At 45.5% G+C, this 21,163-nt stretch overlaps 7 protein-coding genes across 7 annotated transcripts; 5 read left to right on the forward strand and 2 right to left on the reverse strand.

The window, feature by feature from the left end:
* Positions 1 to 5,015: 5,015 nt before the first annotated feature.
* LAJ45_08931 (uncharacterized protein) lies at positions 5,016 to 6,017 on the forward strand (the record flags this gene model as incomplete). The annotated part of the gene is made up of 1 exon (XM_046118479.1): positions 5,016 to 6,017. One exon carries the CDS (start codon positions 5,016 to 5,018, stop codon positions 6,015 to 6,017), a length of 1,002 nt encoding a protein of 333 aa, XP_045968435.1.
* A 2,520-nt stretch (positions 6,018 to 8,537) lies between these two features.
* Positions 8,538 to 9,562, forward strand: LAJ45_08932 (uncharacterized protein; the record flags this gene model as incomplete). The annotated part of the gene is made up of 4 exons (XM_046118480.1): positions 8,538 to 8,685; positions 8,808 to 9,118; positions 9,197 to 9,342; positions 9,550 to 9,562. 4 exons carry the CDS (start codon positions 8,538 to 8,540, stop codon positions 9,560 to 9,562), a joined length of 618 nt encoding a protein of 205 aa, XP_045968436.1.
* Positions 9,563 to 10,476: 914 nt separating this feature from the next.
* On the reverse strand, positions 10,477 to 12,142 carry LAJ45_08933 (uncharacterized protein; the record flags this gene model as incomplete). The annotated part of the gene is made up of 5 exons (XM_046118481.1): positions 10,477 to 10,558; positions 10,615 to 10,626; positions 10,708 to 10,786; positions 10,861 to 10,950; positions 11,026 to 12,142. The coding sequence occupies 5 exons, from the start codon at positions 12,140 to 12,142 to the stop codon at positions 10,477 to 10,479; spliced, it is 1,380 nt and encodes a 459-aa protein (XP_045968437.1).
* Positions 12,143 to 12,838: 696 nt separating this feature from the next.
* On the forward strand, positions 12,839 to 16,114 carry LAJ45_08934 (uncharacterized protein; the record flags this gene model as incomplete). Its single annotated transcript, XM_046118482.1, has 16 exons — positions 12,839 to 12,887; positions 12,947 to 13,177; positions 13,245 to 13,266; positions 13,321 to 13,378; positions 13,470 to 13,628; positions 13,685 to 13,758; positions 13,868 to 13,898; positions 13,956 to 14,085; positions 14,144 to 14,185; positions 14,251 to 14,346; positions 14,433 to 14,466; positions 14,548 to 14,606; positions 14,687 to 14,711; positions 14,763 to 14,934; positions 15,043 to 15,365; positions 15,439 to 16,114. 16 exons carry the CDS (start codon positions 12,839 to 12,841, stop codon positions 16,112 to 16,114), a joined length of 2,181 nt encoding a protein of 726 aa, XP_045968438.1.
* A 239-nt stretch (positions 16,115 to 16,353) lies between these two features.
* LAJ45_08935 (uncharacterized protein) lies at positions 16,354 to 17,804 on the forward strand (the record flags this gene model as incomplete). Its single annotated transcript, XM_046118483.1, has 3 exons — positions 16,354 to 17,049; positions 17,116 to 17,438; positions 17,495 to 17,804. The coding sequence occupies 3 exons, from the start codon at positions 16,354 to 16,356 to the stop codon at positions 17,802 to 17,804; spliced, it is 1,329 nt and encodes a 442-aa protein (XP_045968439.1).
* Positions 17,805 to 18,723: 919 nt separating this feature from the next.
* Positions 18,724 to 20,183, reverse strand: LAJ45_08936 (uncharacterized protein; the record flags this gene model as incomplete). Its single annotated transcript, XM_046118484.1, has 4 exons — positions 18,724 to 19,398; positions 19,454 to 19,554; positions 19,798 to 19,830; positions 20,153 to 20,183. 4 exons carry the CDS (start codon positions 20,181 to 20,183, stop codon positions 18,724 to 18,726), a joined length of 840 nt encoding a protein of 279 aa, XP_045968440.1.
* Positions 20,184 to 20,543: 360 nt separating this feature from the next.
* Positions 20,544 to 20,927, forward strand: LAJ45_08937 (uncharacterized protein; the record flags this gene model as incomplete). The annotated part of the gene is made up of 2 exons (XM_046118485.1): positions 20,544 to 20,717; positions 20,772 to 20,927. 2 exons carry the CDS (start codon positions 20,544 to 20,546, stop codon positions 20,925 to 20,927), a joined length of 330 nt encoding a protein of 109 aa, XP_045968441.1.
* Between the last annotated feature and the right edge of the window lie 236 nt (positions 20,928 to 21,163).

The following is a 21,163-nucleotide window of genomic DNA, read 5'->3' on the forward strand; positions in this document are numbered from 1 at the left end:
TCTATCTTGAGCAGGTGCGGCATACAGCGGCAATAGCCATGGATCACATAGATGCAGTAGATAGATTATGAACTCACGAATCAGACCCGACCCGCTCCGGCTAACAGTGGGAAAAGCCGAGGACAAGATCGAGACTCTTCGCTATTGGTGGACGGCCCCTATGAAATTGAACCGACTGGGTTGGCATGCAGTAAGCATGAGTATTACTAGAAGGACTATAGGCTGCCCAGCCTTCTCAAGTCATGCAGTCCTTGCAGAACTAATAATAAAGGAAGGAGGAACCGAAGCTTTACAACAGTGAGAAATCAATAATAAGGAGTCAGCTCTTCCTGATTAGCCACACCGAACAGGGTCAATTCTAATGACAAAAGCTGATGGATAAATATCGCCGCGGTTGAATAGATGATTGTAATGATGACGATGATGATTATGAGGGTGGTGTTGATGATGGTGGTTATGATGATGGTGGTGGTGGTGGTTGTGGTGGTGGTAGTGAGCATCGGGAAAAGAACAAAGGCTCAAAAACTGAGAATGATAAACACTCAGGGGCAAACCAAAAGAAGAAGCCACTTCTCAGCCGTCCCCTAACTTTCCTTTATCTAACACAGAGCATTACACGTGGACAAAGTTCGGTCTCCCATGTGTTTAAGTGACTCTAAGTATTGCGGGTTGTCAAAAATAATGGGACGCAACGGGGCAACGAATACAGCAACGACAACCCAACCCCGCCACCAACGAACGACAATACTAACGAAAATACATTTTGGGTCTCCAGTAGTTCTTATTATCACTTATCCTGTTTGTGGTCTCTTTGTGGTCGGTCATGGTTGAGAGATTATTACGTTGCAATGAAGCCTGTTGCGTCCCATTATTTTTGACAACCCACAATACATCCATGTACTTGTGTCGCCGTTACTGACCGCAATCTTAGACGGTGTTTTCGGTCTTGGCTCCGGCCTCACACCCGCCATGTGTACGCAATACCCGAGCCGTTTCCCTCTCAAAGAGCACATCCAACATATGTTAGAGTAAATGTAGGTTGAAGTATGGGTATATTACTTCACCATTTCCCGGCTCTCCCCTAATTATCAACATACACCCGCTGCTAGCTGCACAAGCTGTGTACATGTAGTTCCCAAATGAATTTCTACTCTCTAGTCAAATCTAGTTTGCTACACATAGCATATCAGGGGATGTGACCTCGAAGAGGAACCAGTACTACCTGGTCCGGCCAGAATAACAGGGTTAGGGTATCCGACCGAGTGATGGTTCATGATTTGAGCGTTTTTTGTTTTTGTTTAATTCATTAATTGATGATTTGAGCGTGATGCTAGGATCGGTATCTCGTGCATGAGATGTAGGTCTCCGGGTCTTTGGGCTAGGTTATATGTCCGTGGGACAAATGTAGATAGGGTAGTTTAAAAGGTCAATTGAGATCCGCAACTGAACAAAGACTTCACACATAAGAACTTATGCATTGCTTGGACATCTGCGCTACTACTACATACTAGTATGTGTTAAAGTAGGTAGACAATTCATGAAGAATGTGCCTATGTACATTATGTAATTATAGAATATGATATACATGAATGTACGTACAAGAACTTGTTTATAGAGAAAAGTTGACGAGGCCAAGGATGTATTTCGTTACAACGTATACAGCCAGTCACTCCTTTGAAATACTGTATCTACTACTACATGTAATTATAATAGATACGACACGCTCAGCTTTTCTAAGATAGTACATGTAGTTCGTACTTTCGTCGGTCACACAGCTGGTCATGATTTATCACATTTATACAAGCGTGCTAAGTGCATGTGCGTATCACATACAGGAGTTAGAAATTGTTGACGAAAAAAAAAGAATCCTCCCCTATAGAGTACAAGGGAGGGAAAAAATTGTTTTCTAATCGACAACGGCAGGGTTTGAACCTACGCTCCCGAAGGAATCAGATAACCGAACGATGGAAATTCAAGTCTGACGCCTTAACCACTCGGCCACGTTGTCTTGGTGGCACACTCTGACAGGGGTATTAGGTTGGTGCCAAGGTATTCCGAGATTAACCCGAATCATATATAATCACTCGGAGGGAGTTGACGGTTCCCAACTTTCTTTTGGTTTTGTTTGTCACTAAGTGTATGCAACCCCCCATTTATCACAGAATCGAAAAAACTCTCCTTGCAGGGCCTATCTATTCACCGCCATCTCAATAAAAGAAAAGAAACTATTTTTAAATTTTGTACATATTTCTCCTCCCGTGCCTTCTTCTCCCATCATGTAGCGGTATTTCGTACCCGGAATATGTCTCAGATTCTCTGAATGACGGTTTTCAAGAGATCTAGCTGAACTCACCCGAGTATTGTGATCCGGATTAATTGTAACCACAGATTATCACTCGATAATCCGCGCCAAGCCTACAAGGGCACACTTTTAGGAAAACCACGAGTCCAAAACCACGACGAGATCGATCAGTTGACTGTAAAATAAGAGTTAAGACCATTCTTATCTGGTAAATATTTCTATTCGACGTTCAACCATTGTCTTAGGAACGACATCATGGTGCGATTCTAGTTTTTTGCCGCTCGGATCCGAAAATTCCTCGGGCACTTACGAAATATGGGAATCCCTATTAAAAAATTCTGATTGTAGCATTAAAGGTTACTACTAGCAGCAATAGTAGTTAAGCCCTTTGAAACTGGCCTCATCGAGCTAATCCCATTCCTATAGGCCCATCATATATACCTTTACGACCATAATTTGCCATCAACCAACTCTATCGATCAACAAAATCTTGAGCAATTATGATCATCGTAAGTATCATGACATCAGGAAGACTACCAAGTGTAAGAGAATATGGAAACCGGTGTTTTTCCCTTAAGATCTCTTATTCCTTGAGTACTTTTGATGCTAGGATACGTATCGACCCTGACTATCCTTTGGCTCTATCAACTATCACAAATATTTATATAGAAACTACTCTTCACTATCTATCACTTGCCTAAGACCTTATGACACATGTCATCTCGTTTAAGCTATCACACACTATCTTCGGGGACTACATGAAATAACAAGGAAAGTCCCAGACCGGGAGTGTTATCACCAGAATTAACGGGTGATGACGTCCAAAATTGGGTGTATTAGTCTGTCCTAAAGTTCTAGTAAGTTTATAACCGTGTACAAATCCTCTTAGATATCCATCGCAGGTTGACTGGCAAGAGGTGTAGACTCAAATGCTGATACATCTGTTGTTTGAGTGTCTAATGAGCAAGGTCCCGAAGATCAACTGCCATTGGGTGCTTGAGTGATTGGTGGATTGACCTCATACTTGTTGGAAGGTTACTATGGCTAGGTTCTAAAAATATTTGCCCTCATTACGCATGTGTCCGTAGCGGGACGTATTGATATGACAAAAAAAAGGAGTTTCACTTTTTTCGACTTCATTGTACAGGACACCGGCCGCATCGTAGGCCTATAGTAGGCATATCAAGTGCAGGCTAGGATATCTCGAACGCGCTTTCCGATATATGATAGTCCCAGCCAAAGCTATTTAGGGCTGGGTTCTTTAAGTGGCCATCTTGGATCCTGACTAACTAGAGTATAATACGATAGCTATATAACTATTGCTAGAGATGCATGAAGTATATTATAACGATATTCTATTCCAGTATTACGAATGTGGGTAATATCAATGATAGACTTACTTAACTAGATGTAGCATCGATCCAGTAAACTGCCAATGCTGGGCTAGCCTTGTTTGTGGGGCCAAAAGCCACAATTGCGCGGACGGACGATTGGTGAGAGACTGACTCAAATTAAGAATCGAGGAACTTATTAGCAAAGTCAAACTGAATCGCCATGTACCTAAAAGAGTCAGTATTTTGGGAATTGATAGGAATACTGATATTGCTGCCATTTGTTGGCTGGCACAACAATCATGTGCGGCTGCCAGATCCTTTCCCAGTCGCTATACATCCCTCTGGTCTAATCCCTCGTACACATGAAAATTGAAACATATGTATGCCGCCATCCTCATAGTTTTGCACGCACACTTTATAGACTTTAAAAATTAGTCAAGCTGAGCTAAGCCCATTGAAAGTTATCAAAACATGAAACTCTAATAATTGTCCTTGAGAATTATAGAGGTCTAACTGTGCCCATCAATAATGTCAACTGATCGTTGGCTCAAAGACATCGTCCAAGCTTTTCGTGGCACCCAGCACAATGCATACCACTGTCACTGCACAAAATTAGAGTATTGCCATCTACTCCACATTTGCTCCCGGCGTCTCGGGAACGGCCATTTTCAACCAACTCAGGACAGTCTTCAAGATTGAGTGGCTGTGCCCCACGCGGGGATGTGTCTCAGCATGAGGCGCACACGTGTGGGTCTGCACTCCATCTACCATAAATGATACCTAGTCAATTGCTTTTCTTTTTCTTCCTACAGTTTCTTATCACGACAAGAGGAGGATGAGGAGGAGGCGCGAGCCCCTGATCCAGCTGGTTGGTTGGCTGCGTCCCGCGTGGGCGCAGAGCTGTTGTGTCCTCGACAGTTGAACATGCCATTAAAGAAACGTCACAAGATGTTTGATATCGCTCCCAGAGTTCGGACAGTGCTCAACATAGTTAAATACTCCAAATATACTCTACAAATATATGTAGATGTACCTACTGTTACCATCAATAAATATGCAGGTACAGTGCATGAAGCCACTGTACCGGACACTTAGAGTAGAGTTCTCCTTCCTAAACAGGGTGCTCTCGGTCCGCTCAACGACCATAACCCAGCACGGATCACAATGCAGGTGCACTCGATCTGCATAAGGGGGTCAGGGGCCGGGGTTTTCTTGGCGCATGTATAGCAACCCCTACCTACATACAGCTGCGCTCCCTGCTTGATCCCCTCACGCGTCTTCCCCCGTCCATCGCGTCTTCCCCACCAGACAGGCACCGCAAACACAACCTCTTTTCTGTCACTTCCTCCGACATATAGACTGGCAAAGGCCCGAATGTCATGCCATTCCCAAATCTCCCCAACGAGATCCTCCAAGCCATCGCCTCAAAGCTCGATGAGTTCTCCCTCAAATCACTCCTAGAGTGCTGCCCGCACCTCACAGCTCTGATGCCTCTGCTGGACGCGGCCATCCTAGAGTCTCAGAAGCACCCAAATCGCCGTATCTCCGCCCTTCACTGGGCTGCAGAAAAGGGCTTTCGTAAGCTCGCTTCAATTCTTCTCGCCAACGGTACCTCTATCAACGTGCGCGACGGCTGTAACCAGACACCGCTTCACCATGCTGTCCTCGGCGACAATGAGCTTATGGCCCAATTCCTCCTCTCGCACCCAGACATCGATATCAGCGCACACGACGACGCCTGGCAGACGGCATTTCACTGCGCAGCCCTCAGTGGCCGCGTAGGCATGGTAATGATCTTTCTAGACCACGGGGTCGAGATCAACCAGGGTACATATCAGGCCAAGCAGACGGCACTGCACTTTGCCGTGCAATTCGGCAATCTTGCTGTCGCCGAACTACTACTGCGGAGGGGTGCCGACATCGACCGGCGGTGCGAGCGAGGGAAGACGGCGCTGCATTGGGCAGCACAAGGAAACCATGTCTTCAATCGTGATCTGGTGCCGGGGATCAGCCTTTTGATCGAGAATGGTGCTGATGTGACAGTCCAAGACCAGATGGGGAACACAGCACTACATGTGCTGGCTCAGTGTTATCTCGAAGGCGCGTTCGATGCAATAACACTTTTGCTGGAGCATGGCGCTGGTATCGATGTGCAGAACAAAAAAGGGAAGACAGCACTACATGTGGCAGCGTTGGACGATTCTGGCAGGGATTCGCCAGATGTGCTGAATCTTTTGTTAGACGAAGGCGCAGATATCGGAATTAAGGATTCCAGAGGGCTGACGGCGCTGGAAACAGCGGTAAAGAGGGGTTTTAGGTTTACGAGGCGAAATAGAAACGAGTGCGAGATTGGGTTTCGGGGGAGCATTTTCCCAATGTAAAGTTTTTTTTATCACCTTTTATCTTTTATCTTTTATCTTTTATTGTATTTTGTAGGATTGGGAGGGATGGGGGAGTTGGGGAATGTATAGTTAGCTTGGATAATTGTAATATTAATTATTAGACTCAAGGAGAAAGGGTACTAGTGAATGGAGATCTGACCATTGAGAGATTGGCCGCTTTATCGAGAACTACTGAGTTCACGGTCACATGGACCGCGTGTAATTGATGGCCTGCATACTATAAGTTATCTGTTATCTATTTAAACAATATCGTCATAGCTATGTAAGTACTTGGTAAAAATAGAGTAGATACTTCATGTAAATACTTACTAATGCAATTTATATTTATCTAATATAGTTAAATACGAAGGTGCGCGCTGCGCCCGGCACCCCTCCAGGGCCTTATTAATGGATGCCTTTCTTCCCCGCATATTTTTTCCCGACACACTGGGTATGCTTGTACTCGTAGCTTATAGCGTTTCCGAACACGACCAATATTGCATGACATACAAAAAGGTGGATTTGGCGCTTTTTCGTATGTCATGCGGTGTTGGTCGTGTTCGGAAACGCTATAAAGCTACGAGTAATTACTCCGTTCTCGTTGAGCAGGCCCTTCGATATCTCGCCGATCTGTACCCCACAAGTCCGTTTCACAGCATATGCCGTAAGCCCATGCATCCATATCTGTGTCGAATCATTTAGATACCCTGTATCTATAGAGCTACCACTTATATACCGTATTGACGGGCACGAACAAAGAGACAGCCAAGCCAAGTTTTGCCTGCAATCCGTCAACACCCAGTGTCCGCCAATACCCCGTGAACGACAGTACCCCGCGGATGCTGCTTCTAGAAGCACGATGTCCAGGAAACGAGGATATGCTGAATGGATACGCGTAGGGCTGTGTATGCTGATTACCATCGATGTACGGCCAATACCGTAAACTGGCTTGAACTCGTCGATCGTCGTGGTTTGCTATACGCGGTCGGTAGTTGAAGAAGTTGATGGCAAGGCTACAATTAAGAGGAAGCATAAGTTAAACTCTTCGCTGTAAAAAAATCATCGTCATCTTAATAACTTAACACCACAAAAGGATTTATCTCTCATAGTAGCGAAGCTTAAGGCTGAAATGACGTCGACGGATATAGAACATATGCATATGATCATGGTATGGCAAGTAGCAGAGTTATCGGGAGGGAATCTATATTATGAAGTTAGACAAACATTTGGGGGTATGGTGGAGAGTTTACCATGATTGGCAGTATTGGTATAGGTGAATACATGTATGTGTATGCGTTGAGATTTGGCGCAGAATGATGACACATCGAGAGATCATATGCATCTTGCCTGTGTAATTTTGATCATAAGGTGTCACTCGTTAGCTTGATACCATACGATGTAATGTAAGCAACTAGGGAGGCTACGTTATATACCAGATATTCCTCTGAAGTCACCAAAATTTAAAAGTCTAGGAATACGAAAGGAAACGCGTCTTCTTTGAGCTAATTGGATACATGTATACATGTAGTCTTTGAAACCCCAGGTAAACATGGACCTGATAAGCAAGCATGGAAACGAGTCCACGATACTCTACAATCAATATCTACATCCGCAGGCGCGTATCCAGATGTATTACACCTACTCTCAACTCTAGAGTACCCTGCCACGGACTGAATCTACAATGTAAAGTAGAGTACTCACTTAGATACGCGCATGCAAACTCGGAAGCGGGGAGAGTGGTACATACATGTACCTAACAGGAGATCTACCGGGTTATCTACTTTCCTTTTTTGGCTCACCCTTTTACTGGCGCACACTATTAAACGGAGCCACATCTCCGGGTTGCATCAAGAATCATAAATCAGACAGCTTAGCCTCCCCGATTGGTTCCACGAATTGCGCCGCGCTTCCTCGCTGTTCGACATATTTCTGTCGTTGAAAATCACCAGATACTTAATCAGAGGACATAGCAATACATATTCATTCCTCTGTAGACGGTAATCATGAGAATTCAGTTAACTACATGTATTACAAACATGTGGTGAGTTGCGTTAGACAATCCTTGGAATAAAAATTGCTTTTTTTGCTCTAAGCTTTGCCATTGGCTTACTTCCTAGCTCTGATCACCAAAGGCGGGAGCCTGAACAGGGGGCTTGACCTACATGCAAGCTTTTATTTGCTACATGGAGTTACTCTAGGTCTGGCCCATCGCGAAAGAAGCTTGTCTATCACTGTTTTTCTTTTTCTCACTGGCTGCCTCTTCTGGGTCTTTAATTGCCACTAATTTATGATCAGCCTCCGCTGTAATGCCCACTTTGGTTTTTGAGGAATTCCAGATTGATGCAACCCACAACACCCCGTGCTTCCGTACCCGTACATATGGTTGATGTGTCTCCCACCCTTTAGATTTTATCCCCCTCTTTTTTCAGCGTTTCCTTCCGTCCAAGGTTGAACCCCTCAATAAAAAGTCCAAACAGAAACAGAGCAGCGTTTTCTTTTGGTTGAAGAAGCTCACAAAAAATGGTCCTGCTATCATCGCTGACTCCAGGATGGGGGGCTCTCCTTTTCTCGTGGATGCTATTATTCTTGTCTGGCGTTAGTGCGCATTTCGAGGTCATGTATCCCGCGCAACGGAGATATGTATATCATGATCAGTTTAAGTTCCCATGTAAGACATTGCCCATCATTCTCAATCCCTTCTTGAAGGTTACGCTGACTTGAGTAGGTGGAGGTTTGAGCCCCCATCCCCATCCCCTATCGTATAATATCTCTAACCGTTTCCACACTCAGGTTCTCCTAGAGATCCGTCTGTTAACCGGTCCTCATGGCCCGTGGCCGGCGGCGCCCTGTCTTTCGTTCCAATCCACGCTTTCGCACTCACGACTGTAAACATCGCGCTCGGCAATAACATCGACGAAAATATCGACTCCAACCCGTACAATGTCCCCATGGTCCCACTATTTAACCAGACCGGTGGCAATGCTACCTTCTGCATTCCTAAAATAAAAATCCCTAAGAAAATCGCGAGTGAGGTGGCAGATGGTGTAAATGCCACGATGCAGGTTATTCAGTTGACGGGTACTGGCGCTGCGCTGTATAGTGTATGTATACATACATACTTTGGCAGGAGGAGGAATAGGAAGAATAAGGTCCACTAACTGAGCGCTGGATTGATCTAGTGCATGGACATTACCTTCTCCGCGAGAGAAGCCGAAATATTTGCTGAGCCGGCGGTGTGGAACCATTTTTGTATCAATGGAACGGGAATGGGGGCACAAAAGATCGGAGCTCCGATAAATGGAAGCATATCGAGTGCTGCAATGAGGTTAATAACACCGCCCTCGTCTTTGTCCTCGCCGTTAGTGATAGCAGCTTTTGCTTTGCTCTGGTCCTTGTGGATAAATTAGTATTTTCCATTGGTTTTTGGGTACGCGGCTGGGGTGTATATTGGCGTTATTCTATATCTTGTCCTGAGCTTCCTTTTGTAAAATAAGTGAGAGTCAACTCTGACGCATGACGATGATGCCTGTAGGCTCATGGACTGAGGCCGAGCCCTATGATATCTTCTTTTGGTTAGCTAATAGGAAATCTCCAAGCATCTCAATTAATTGAATACTAGTACCAAAATTGACCGAACTGGCAAACGGACCCAAAGTGGAAGAGCCCAAACCGGTGGAGCACCACCACAAAGCCCTTTCTTGTTTCCATGATTGTTCTTTGTTCTCCAGCGTCGGTATTATCCTTGATGAGTGCTGGAACCAAGATTCTGAAAGTTGGGCTTTAATATCTGAAAATATTTTTTGACCGTTGCAACATGTTCTTATAGAATCCTCGCATCTAACAATAGAACTCAATGTACGGTCGCGGCGCTGAACGTGCCAATAAGGATCTGGAACATGAGTTCTATATTTACCCATTCTTGCAGAGTTTCTAGCAAGCTAGCCGCCGCTGCAAAGTTTTAGCCCCCACTGTTGGAGCACGTACTCTACTCGGCATGCATATTCTGGCATATTCTGGCCGGTCCACAGAGCGTACTCGATGATCATGCAGGTACGATACGTCATTGAGACCTTCTGGCAGAAGAATATAAATTCTTGGTCGGTCTCTGGGGGGCTATTATAAAGTCGGGGAACATATGCATATATGAGTAAAGCGGTGATTGGAACATAAGTACATGTACATGGCTAGCTAGAGATTGCGCACATGGCCTGGTACTTGTCCCTATAGAAGCATATCAGTCGATATAGAGAAAGTAAAAGCGGTAGATCAATTGTAAGTACGAAGCTTCCCTAGATAAGGTATAGATCTTTACCCTTTATCACGATGCGTAAAATCTTCATCCTTCAGTACTATTTTGAATACTCTACTTTACATCCTGTGGTACGTAGACTCCTCCCGTTCATTTACACTTAATTGTTTCTAGTTCTGGTTCGGGGAAAGATGCGTTAAGAAATACTATTTAGACATATACATGTAGATATGGATGGATGATTTTCGATTGATTGAACGGGCACCTGCTTCTCCGGCCCTCGGGGCTTAAGCTAGCATTCATTAGACGTAGATTCGATATTGTACCCTGTTACATATATTTATGTACCCTGCAGTCATGCTAATATTTGAACAGCAATATTACAGTTATCATCACGTTACATGTAGGCACGCGCAGCCCCAATCCATGATCCAACGTTACCTCGTACTGCGTGCGGTGGATGTAACGCTAGTGACGCTACGACTCGCAGGCGATAAGGTTTGCACGGACGTCGTCACAGCTAAATAACACGCCTCATCAGCTCAGTGCCCGCTGCATTGGTACCATGGTACCAACTGGCCAAGTCAAACTCACGATCAAGCTCAATCGTACTACCATCATCCTCGCCATCACCCGTGTGCGGGTCCAAGAAATGGAAGAACACTGTTTTAAACGATCTCGTCCCTTCACCAATGTCAGAAATCATCCATTTAGCTGGCCTACAAAACACAGCTTGGAGGTGTATGGGGAATCCGAAACCTTTTCCCAGTTTCTTCCAGTTCCTTCTCGCCTGGAGATAGATGTTTTTGAAAATTTGCAACAGAGTTCCTATACCCACAACAAACGGAATGAGCTGTCCTACAGAGTCGAGATCTCCGACTCCACTGACTTGGTTCCATCTCAGAGAGCACTCTACGGAGATGATGATTATACCAATTCCCCCAAACCCAAACAATGAGCCAGCAACATACCAGAACAGAATTTCTCCGGGAGAAAGACGCTTGTTCTGCTTATACTCTTGCCCGTTGATCGGTCCGCTATTGATCTGAAACCCCGAAGTTACCGAGCCTGTTTGATTCTGCGTTTGCTGCATTTGGGCTCCACTTCTCATCTCTATTAGAAAGTTACCATTCCTTGACCACTCTGGCTCTTGAAATGGCTCTAGCAATACATCGACCCAGTACAGCACGAAGTTCTCCTCCTTCTTCCGTGAAGAGAGTAGCTGCGACTCGGAAACCGCGATCATGGTAACCACTATGACCAGGGAGATGCACCCCAGGATCAGTGCAACCATCATCCATATATTAAAGACTTTATTGACCGTGCGGAACCAGCCAAACAAGTCAACCCTCGCCATAAAGAACCCGTGCGTCGTGCACGCCCCCACCCCCATTCTATCCATTCCCCGCCACCAGAACCAGAGCGAATAGCTATGCAACCCTGCCAGCAGGATTATGAAGCATATCATCGTGAAGACCGCGCCGCCGAAAATCCCGTTTTTGTCATCGTCGCGTGAGATTGCGAGGTAGATGAAAAAGTACGAGAATGTTGTGAATACGACGCCAGAGAGGAGAATCACCACGATGTAGCTCTCGACTGCATAGAAGTCGGTACCTTCCCGCGCGGCTTGGAAAACCAGCCCGACAAAGAGACTGAACTGGAACCAGAGGTTGACGGTCTGCGCGCCGCGCGTCTCGGAGGGGATGAAGGTGTTGGCGAAGCAGGTAGCAACGAGTTGGCTGTAGAAGCCGATGCGAATGCCGAGGCCGTAGAGGTCGGGATTGCCGCTGAGACTGCAGGTGTTGTCTTGGGCTGCAGCAGAAGTGGTGAGAGTTGCTAGTATTATGAACGTTGAGAGATACTTCGGAGTAGGCATCCTTTGGGCTTATAAGCTTATTCTTATTGAAATAGCTTGGATCGATGTGGTTTCTCCATGGCACTTGTCCGGTGGGCATGACTGGTTACATCCATGTCAATAATACTCCCTGTAAGTTCTGGGTATGATTTATAGTAGATCATAGAGAAACAACTACGCGCCCTTGGGAAGGACCAACTGGTCTTCAGTACTACTACCCAATATCGCATCTAATGAGATTATAAGATGGCCATATTGCCTTATTCCAATTTCAGTACAATCGAGAGAGCCAGAATCGCCAGAATTGACCGCCGCGACACTAATACCCATATCTATACTCTATCGCCCTAGGCGTTATATTAGGCCGTCAGGCCAAATATGAATGTTGTAAACTAATTAAACATAGAGGTTGTAACATCAGGAGCTGAGGGGCCGAATACAGCTCCTCACGATCACGCCTGCCACCGGCACCACAGGTTGCTGTACTTCAAAAGATCTGGTAAGAAAATACATTACCTCTTCCTTGGAGATTCCTTTATCGCAATTAACTTAGTACCTAGTTTACATCATTTATATCAGACCTGGCAGCCTAAGGATGCCTTAGTTTCAATAAGGGCTCGTAGGTATCATCCCATATGATATCTATCCAGTTCGATGTTACACAAACGTCACGAATACATCTACTTACATAATCACTCGAGTAAGGTGCCAGCAACAATGGCAAGGCTGAGTGTGAATCCTAGAGATCCTCCTACCCCCTCGCCAGGTAAGTTTCGTACCATCTTAATCCGTGAATATATCTACTGATGTCTGCAATTGCTGTAGCTGGATCTTCGGGTCAAGTCTTAAACAAGAAAGTCAAAAAGAAACGACCCTCATTCCTTAAGATTTTCTATCGGTCACCGAGGAGGGATGATGAAGTCATACCGGTTGCAAATCAGGTTTCGGGGCGCCAAATGGGCTCCAGCGGTTCTGTTGTGTCTGTTGGAAACCATATGACAGTGGGTAGTTCTGCAACCGCTACAACTCAAAACCACACCGTAGCGTCACCCAGAAGTACTGCAAGTAGTAATGCCGGCAGGGAACAGCCAAACAAATAATGCAGTTACTGGGAACGGTGTAGCGTTTATCCCTACTACTTTGAAGTAAGGCCCCACCTTGCTTAAATATCTTTACATTGGCAAAGCTTACAATACTAGGAAATCAAAATCATCATGGGAGACAGCTGACAAAATTATCACTAGAAGAACAGCAAGCGTTCGGTTTCGGTGGTACAGAAAAACTTGACATCTTGGAAGCTGTCCTCACAGCAACGAGAGAGAAGAGAGACATCTGCCGACAGAAACAGTGGAAATATACCTGGAAAGGGGAGACTATCATACTTCGTGATATTGCCGACAAAATTCTCGTGTGGGTCGATAAATTTAAATCTATTGGAGATGTAGCTGTATCTTTTGATCCAAATCATGCCGCACTCCCCTGGAGCGCATTTAGGTTTATTCTGCAGGTATTTTCACTTTTTGATATATTGAGTTATATGAGAAGTATTAATCAAGAGCGTAGATGGCTATAAATGATAAGCAAAACATGGGTGCAGTTCTTATAGGCCTTGAAATTGTTGCAAATCTCATAGGGAGGTGCGCGATATATGGAACACTATATATTGGGAACGGGACCAGGTCATCTATTCATTTCGGGGAAGAAACAGTTAAATTATACGCATGTATCTTACTGTACCTGGCCCAGGCCAAGCAGTATTACTCAAAGAACACTGGAGGTACGTGTCTTGCAGGGTTTTGAGACGCCGTGGCGCTGGACTAACACACGATCCTAGTACTTAATTATCGTTACTACAGTTCGGATTGCATTCAGTACCTTTGAGACCGAGTTAGCTTCCTTGCTTGATGATATCGCCACACAGGAGACTAGCTTGCTCAAAGCGACCGACCTTGCAGAAGCAGAATGTGAGTCTTTGACGTATTAACTCGAGAGTGTAAGTTCTAATACTCATGCTTTTCACAGACCATAGAATAGCTGGCCATGAACTTCAGGAAACAAGTAGAGGTAGCTCCTATATCATACCAACCAGTTAATAAGTCCAAGCTAATATTACCAATTGATTCGGCCAGAAATATCCGATGGACTGAAAAGACTTGCCCAAGGATTTCAAATGCCAATTATTAGAATTGACTCCGATGTCAAAAAACTTGTTAATGCTCAAAATGGTATATATAAGAATTTGTTTCCCCCATGCATGTCAATACTCCAGAATTTCAAATGAATATAAGCTGATAGTGAAATATAAAAACAGCCGAAGAGCGAACGAATATCTTGAAATGGTTATCGTAGGTTGAATATGAAAAGCATCATGTAAATGCTTGTATTGGACGTGTAGCTGGGGCAGGTGAATGGTTGCTGAATAAAAGAGATTTTATTCAATGGCAAAGGTCAAGTGCTTCAACGATTCTCTGGCTACGTGGAATCCGTAAGTCACCCAAAAGACCATACCTTGATTGAAAGGAAAGGGATATACTTTGATTTATGATCTGACATTGGTCTTCGTAGCTGGCGCCGGAAAAACAAAACTTGCGTAAGCACAACTGATACATACCGGGTATTCATGCATGGGCTGATTTTGTAGGTCGAGAGTAATCGATAACGCTATACAGCAACGGAAATCCGGGGGTGATGAGGCCTTCGCTTATTTCTATTGTAAACGCGATGCATCTGGGCCAACCGACCCAGAAGTCATCATGAGCGCCATTGTGAAGCAATTATGCTGTCCACGACCATTACTGCCGTTGCAGAATGAGGTTGTCGCTGTTTACGAGCCTAGGAAAAATTCTGGGTTCTCTTTATGATCATTAGGATTTCAAGAAAGCCTCGACCTCAGCATGAAGCTAGTCAATATTTACCCACAGACCACCATTGTTATTGATGCTCTAGATGAGTATGATCAAGAGAAGGGAAAGAAATTTTTGATGTCGTTAAGGAAGATTGTCGAATCTTCTACAAGCCTTGTGAAGATATTCGTTTCTAGCAGAAACGATGACGATATTGTACTCAAGCTAGAAAAATTACCAAATCTTTGGATCAAAGCAGCAGACAATGCGGGCGATATTGAGAGGTTCGTGCAGAAGGAGGTCATACGCTGTAAAAAGGATGGAGATTTGTTGCGTGGTAGCATCAAAGATGAGTTGTTAGAGAAAATTATTAGTAGCCTAACCACGCGGTCTCAAGGAATGTATGAGTACAAAGCTTTCTTAATACACCCCATACATTGCCTACCAGGACATTCTTCTAACTGGTGGTTAAAGGTTTCTATGGGCCGATCTTCAAATTAAACACATATGCGCCATGGATACCTCGGCGGATATCGAGGCGGGACTAAACGCATTACCGGAATCTTTAGAAGAGACATATCTAGAGATTCATAACCGTATACGATTTCAGAAAGGAAATAGTCCACAGATAGCTGAAGCTACTTTGATGTGGGTACTTTGTTTAAAAGAATCATTGCCACCTGCAAAGCTCGTTACTATCGTCTCACGGTCCGTCAACGTGGATGATTGGGAGCTTAGTGTGGAAACGTTGTTGAAAATATGTCACAATCTTCTCGTGCTTGATCGCCAATCCAACATTGTACGGGTTGCACACTTATCAGTACGTGAATTCCTTGAAAAAGGTGTCGGAACTATCAATGCACATACAATGGCATCGAAGTTTTGTCATATGATGGATAATACTGCTATCCTGCGCTCTTCCCTCGCTCCTGATGTCAGGGCGGCATTTGTCAAGCGTTATGTCGTGAGTTATTGGATACACCATGTCCGGTGCTCTAGATCTCTCCATCAACAAGCAACCCTCGAGCTTTCTGAATTACTTTTGAAATTCTTGAAAAGTGATGCCCTTGTGTCATACGATATAGCAAGGCGGGATTATATGAATGATATTTACCCTTGGACAAGCTCATGGGAAACTCAGCCCAAATAGCATTATTACTTGGTTTTCCTGAAACCAGTAGCTTGTGGGAGTCAGAATCAACGGGTCTTTGCTCAATGGAGGAGCAAATGAAAATATACTTGTTTGTATCTATCGCAGCGCACACACAGCACCGCTGGGGTCTGGAGCTACTTCTTGATAGTGGAGTAGATATCGATGGCGTAATTAGAAGAACTGGGAGTTAAAATTACAACAGACACGCCCTAGGAGACAACCCAAATCATATCATCATGCTAGGAGGCACCGCGCTAGAAGCCGCAGCTTTTAACGGAAACATAGATAATTTGAAGCTACTACTGGATAGAGGAGCAAAGCTCAATTGCAAAGCAGTTGATACGTTCGTCTCATGTCAAAGCTCTGCGCTACACAGAGCAGTCGAAGTCCGCCAGGAGGCCACTGTGAAATTATTACTGGATAGAGGAGCAAAAGCGAGCTCCATTGGCGCGCTTGGAAGCATATTAGTAACAGCGATGATATATCGCCAGGATGGTGGAAGCGAGAATATTGTGAGGCTACTGCTGGACAGCAGGGCAGATGTCAACGCAGAAAGCTATGACGGCAGCGCGCTACAGAACGCGGTTTCTTACGGAAATGAGAACTTTGTGAGACTACTTCTGGACAGGGAAGCGGATGTCAATGCGCGTGGATCTCCTTACGCTCTTCCATTCGGTCACGCACTACACAGAGCGATCAAGGGCCGGAAGGATATTGCTCTTGTGAAGCTATTGATCGATAAAGGAGCAGATGTCAATTTACGTTCTATAGGTCCTTATTTCAAATCTCATAGCACGATAGCGGCAGCGGCTAGTATTGGAAGCGAGGACATTGTAAAGCTACTCTTGGATAGAGGGGCAAATGTTAACGCAGACTGCGATTATTGGGGTAACACGTTACGGGCAGCGGCCTTCTCTGGAAACGAGAGCATAGTGAGATTAGTTCTTGAAAAGGGAGCAGAAGACAATGCAAACAGCGATATCGACACCTTTCTATAGAGTGCTGTTAAGGGTGGAAACATCAATATTGTGAAGCTAGCGCTGGACAGAGGAGCGAACGTTAATGAACGCTCTGCTAATGGAATTAGCGCGCTAAACTATGCCACCTTTGTACATGGTGGGCATGAGGACATTGTGAGGTTATTGTTGGATAAAGGCGCGAAAATTCACGGTTATGGCCTGATACACGCAGCGGTCGGTGGTGGAAACGAGAATATTTTGAGGTTGCTATTGGATAGAGGAGTAGATGTCAATGAATACAGCGCTAACAACAGCAGCGCCGGCGTGGTAGAGGTAGCGGTTCGCAGTGGGCGGGAAACATTGTGAGATTGCTGCTGGATAGGGGAGCAGATATCTGCGGAACCGGCAACCCTGACAGTCAAAAGAGTGAAATCCTACCAATCGCGGTACACGATGGAGATATAAAGATTGTCAAGCTGCTTCTGGACAGAGGAGCAGACATCAACGGATCCTACGATGGATATTACAACCACTGTACCCCTCTCGGTAGGACGCTAACAGTGACGGCCCGGACTGCCAAGAGAACCGCCATTGCAAAACTACTGCTGGACAGAGGAGCAGAGATACAGGGCGGCGAGCTAGAGGCAGCGATACACAGCGAGAACGTGGAGATTGCGGACCTATTGGTTGACAGGGAAGCGGTCGTTCGGGGCAAAGCTGATGCATGAAGTACATAATTGCAACGTGATAATACATGTGACTGTGAAATATATGTAATTATCACACTTTCTTTTTCTTTTTGGGAAATGCGGTTGAGTTTATGTACGTAAATATAAGTATGGATCGAAGAGCACATTTGGGAGCCGTTTAAATTGTTATGGTAGTCTAAAGATTTGTTCTGGGTAAAATCCTGTTCTGAGAAATAAATTGCGCTTGATAGCGCCCCATTTTATGGGTCCAAAAACCAAATGCTGACTCCATTAAGTCGAGAGGTTTCTAATCAGCAGCTTGGAGATGATCTTTCACCTTGAAACCCTGTTCAGAGGTTTCTCCATATTCCGTCCACGGTAGAGCCAAGATATAGGAAATCAGGACGTTCCTGTCATTACCCCTGATGACTAAACCTCTAGCGAGAACACCGCGGCCTCGTTGTGGGGTCTTGACTTTGACAAGGTAAGGCGAGGCCCCCTAGAAAAAGCACGAAGGGGGAGAGTGGGGAGCCGGTTTGTGTTGTATTGCCCAGAAGCCGTGATACGTATCACGTGGAATTGAGACGGCGAGTGACTGTTCATGAACCGGGCACTAGTGGCCTATGCACGTGACCAGAAAACCGGCCTGAGGTATGTACGATAGCTCTTGATCAGTCTTTATTATACTGGGTACATATATTATCAACATGAAAGTAGTCCGACGGACAATGACTTAGGTAAGTTGAGACCAAGTAAAGCTATTTATTGCCATTTCCATCTACAAAACGTCCTATATACCACAAAACCGCAGAGAGAAAAGCCAAACTAAGCACCAAATTCAGGAACAAAAAACACAAAAGCCACCCACTTGACAGGATCCTCACAAAAGAAAAAGTTGAAAAAGAATGAAAGTCACACACTATAGCTAATCAGTCAGTCAACCAACAAAACCAACCACCTACAAATCAAACGGTCTCAACCTCCCCCCACCGCCGGCCGAATAAACACTGCATGGCGCCATTTCGTCATCATCCAAGTACTCGTCATCCACACCTCCATAATACTCATTGAAGAACTCCGACGTCCTGAACACTGGGTCTGAACGTTGCTTCGTCGCCGCCGACGCAGAGAGCATACTATGGGCGCTGCAGTCCTCCGTCAGTGCCTGCGGCGCTCGCACCTGCTGCTGCTGCTGCTGCGCCTGCTGTTGGAGAAGCTGGTTGTGCGTGGTGAGGGCGTGGGCGTAGGTATTGTGGTCGATGATGCCGTGGGCGAGTGCGATCTCGAGGTCGTTCTGGGAGGATGTGGAGCCGAGGTTGGATTGCAGGAGGTACTGGATGTAGCTGTTTTGTTCTGCGGTTGTGGTGATGGTTGTAGCTGGGCGCGGCTGGGGTTGCTGCTGTTGTTGCTGCGCGAGGAAGGGGGTGTAGGTGGGGTGGGTGTAGTGCTGGGAGACGGAGTAGTTAATTGTTGCTGGTGGGGACATTGGGGGCGTCGCGGGTGGGTCGATGAGGGAGAGGTTGCGGGAGAAGAGGTTTGCGAGGTCGTCGCTGGTGGGGTCGGACCATTGCTGTTGGCCGGGTTGGGGTTTGGCTGTGGGCGTGGTGGGGACGAGGTTTGTGGTTGAAGCGCACTATGGTTGTGTTAGTCGGTTTGTATTGGAAATGATAGTAATAGCATGTACTCACCTGCGAGCAGTATGGGATCTCGTCGTAGTCCATCCGCGGGAACTCGTCAATGTTGTTGCAGTTTAAGCAACGGACTGATACGTAGGGCATCATATTTTCAGCTAGTGAGGGGGAGGGTTAGCGGAAGGATTTTTGCTATTAATTCTTGACATATGTTTCAGTTGCATGATCCAAGAGATGACAGGAGTGAGTATATATGTATGTGAAGTGCACTTTTTGGATAGAATGAGTGAGACGAATATTTCTTTCTTTCTTCTAGTATATTATTTCTTTGATACGTTTTGTTTCTCACTACTGCGAATGAAATTAAAGGAAATGAGAAAAAAAGAAATGAAATCGAATACCAGAGAAGAAAAACAAAAAGTTCAAATGATAATCTTTTTATCTGAAACTGAAGAAAATAACTCAGGGTGTGAGGGTGTGAGAGGGGTAGAGAATCGGCGAGGGGGGCAAAAAATAGAACTGGAGAATGGGTGTGGGGTAAATCTTGCAAGCCTGATCGCGGGCGTCACTTGATTCTCGGCGAACAACGACAACGCAGGGGAAGATGGTAGGAAATGCTGTAGAGTAGTGAATATTGTGATACCGACGAGATTTAGAAGGTTTGTTTCTGGCGACAGAAGAGAGACTGGAAGCGAAGAATATAATCGAGGATAGAGAAGGAGGAGGAGGAGAATGGCAAGTGGTGGGTATATGTACTCAACAGTTTGCTAAGCAGGGCAGGGCACATGATTGCATCGAGGGGTTCAAATTTACAACCAACAACAACCACCAGCTACCCCACCACACCACATCCTAGACTCATCCCTCTCCCCGGCACCACAGCCAATCCCGCCGTGACAGCACAGGAAGCCTCGGGCCAACGGTAGTAAAAGCCGCACTGAATTTACATCCCAACGGGATAGCTAAAGTTTAAAGTGGACTGGTGTGAGGGGGTGGAGTGACCCTGGAGTGACCTTGCCGCTGACAGAGATCTTATCTTATCATATCTTATCTTAGTGGCGTGACAACCAAGATCTAGAACAGCCAACCAACGACAACACATCCATGCATGTGTGACTCTTGAACTGTGAGACTTCCCACCAAGATCATGTCGAAAGTCCTCCCCCGCCTACCAATCCACATAACATTCTTCTCACGCTCCAGCTGTGCCTTGTGCACCAACGCGCGACAAAACCTCGCTGACGCGTGGAAGCTACGGCCCTTCGAGTTCGCCGAGATCGACGTAATGGAGCCAGGACAGCAGAAGTGGAAGGACGTTTACGTAGGTTCCGTCAGTTGGGGCAGGGTATGTTAGCAGGTTAACCGAAATCTATAGGAATTCGATGTACCAGTTATCCATGTCTCAAAAACGGGCAAGGGCGGGGTTGTGGAGGAGGTGAAGAAGAAACTGATGCATAGGTTTACCCCGGAAGAGATTGTGAAGGCTTGGGATGAGGTCAGGGAACAGGGGCCGGTACATGAAGAGAAATGACGATTCGTTGTATGTAGCGGTGTAGATACAGCAAATCCTCAGCCATTCGAAATTGAGATCCCCAAATGATGCTAGTTGTGGGCCTTCAGTCCCACTACTTCTATCGATAATTGTCTCCACGGTTTCGTTTACCGTGCCCGCTTTGTAACACTCGAACCATTGCTTTTAAAACAAGATGACAGAACTTGCACTTCTACACGTGGGATCAGCAGAGTGCACTTTCAATTGTTCATGCG

This window comes from Morchella importuna (genome assembly GCF_003444635.1).
Source record: "Morchella importuna strain M04M26 chromosome Unknown Morimp01GS032, whole genome shotgun sequence".
In the NCBI taxonomy this organism is placed as follows: domain Eukaryota; kingdom Fungi; phylum Ascomycota; class Pezizomycetes; order Pezizales; family Morchellaceae; genus Morchella; species Morchella importuna.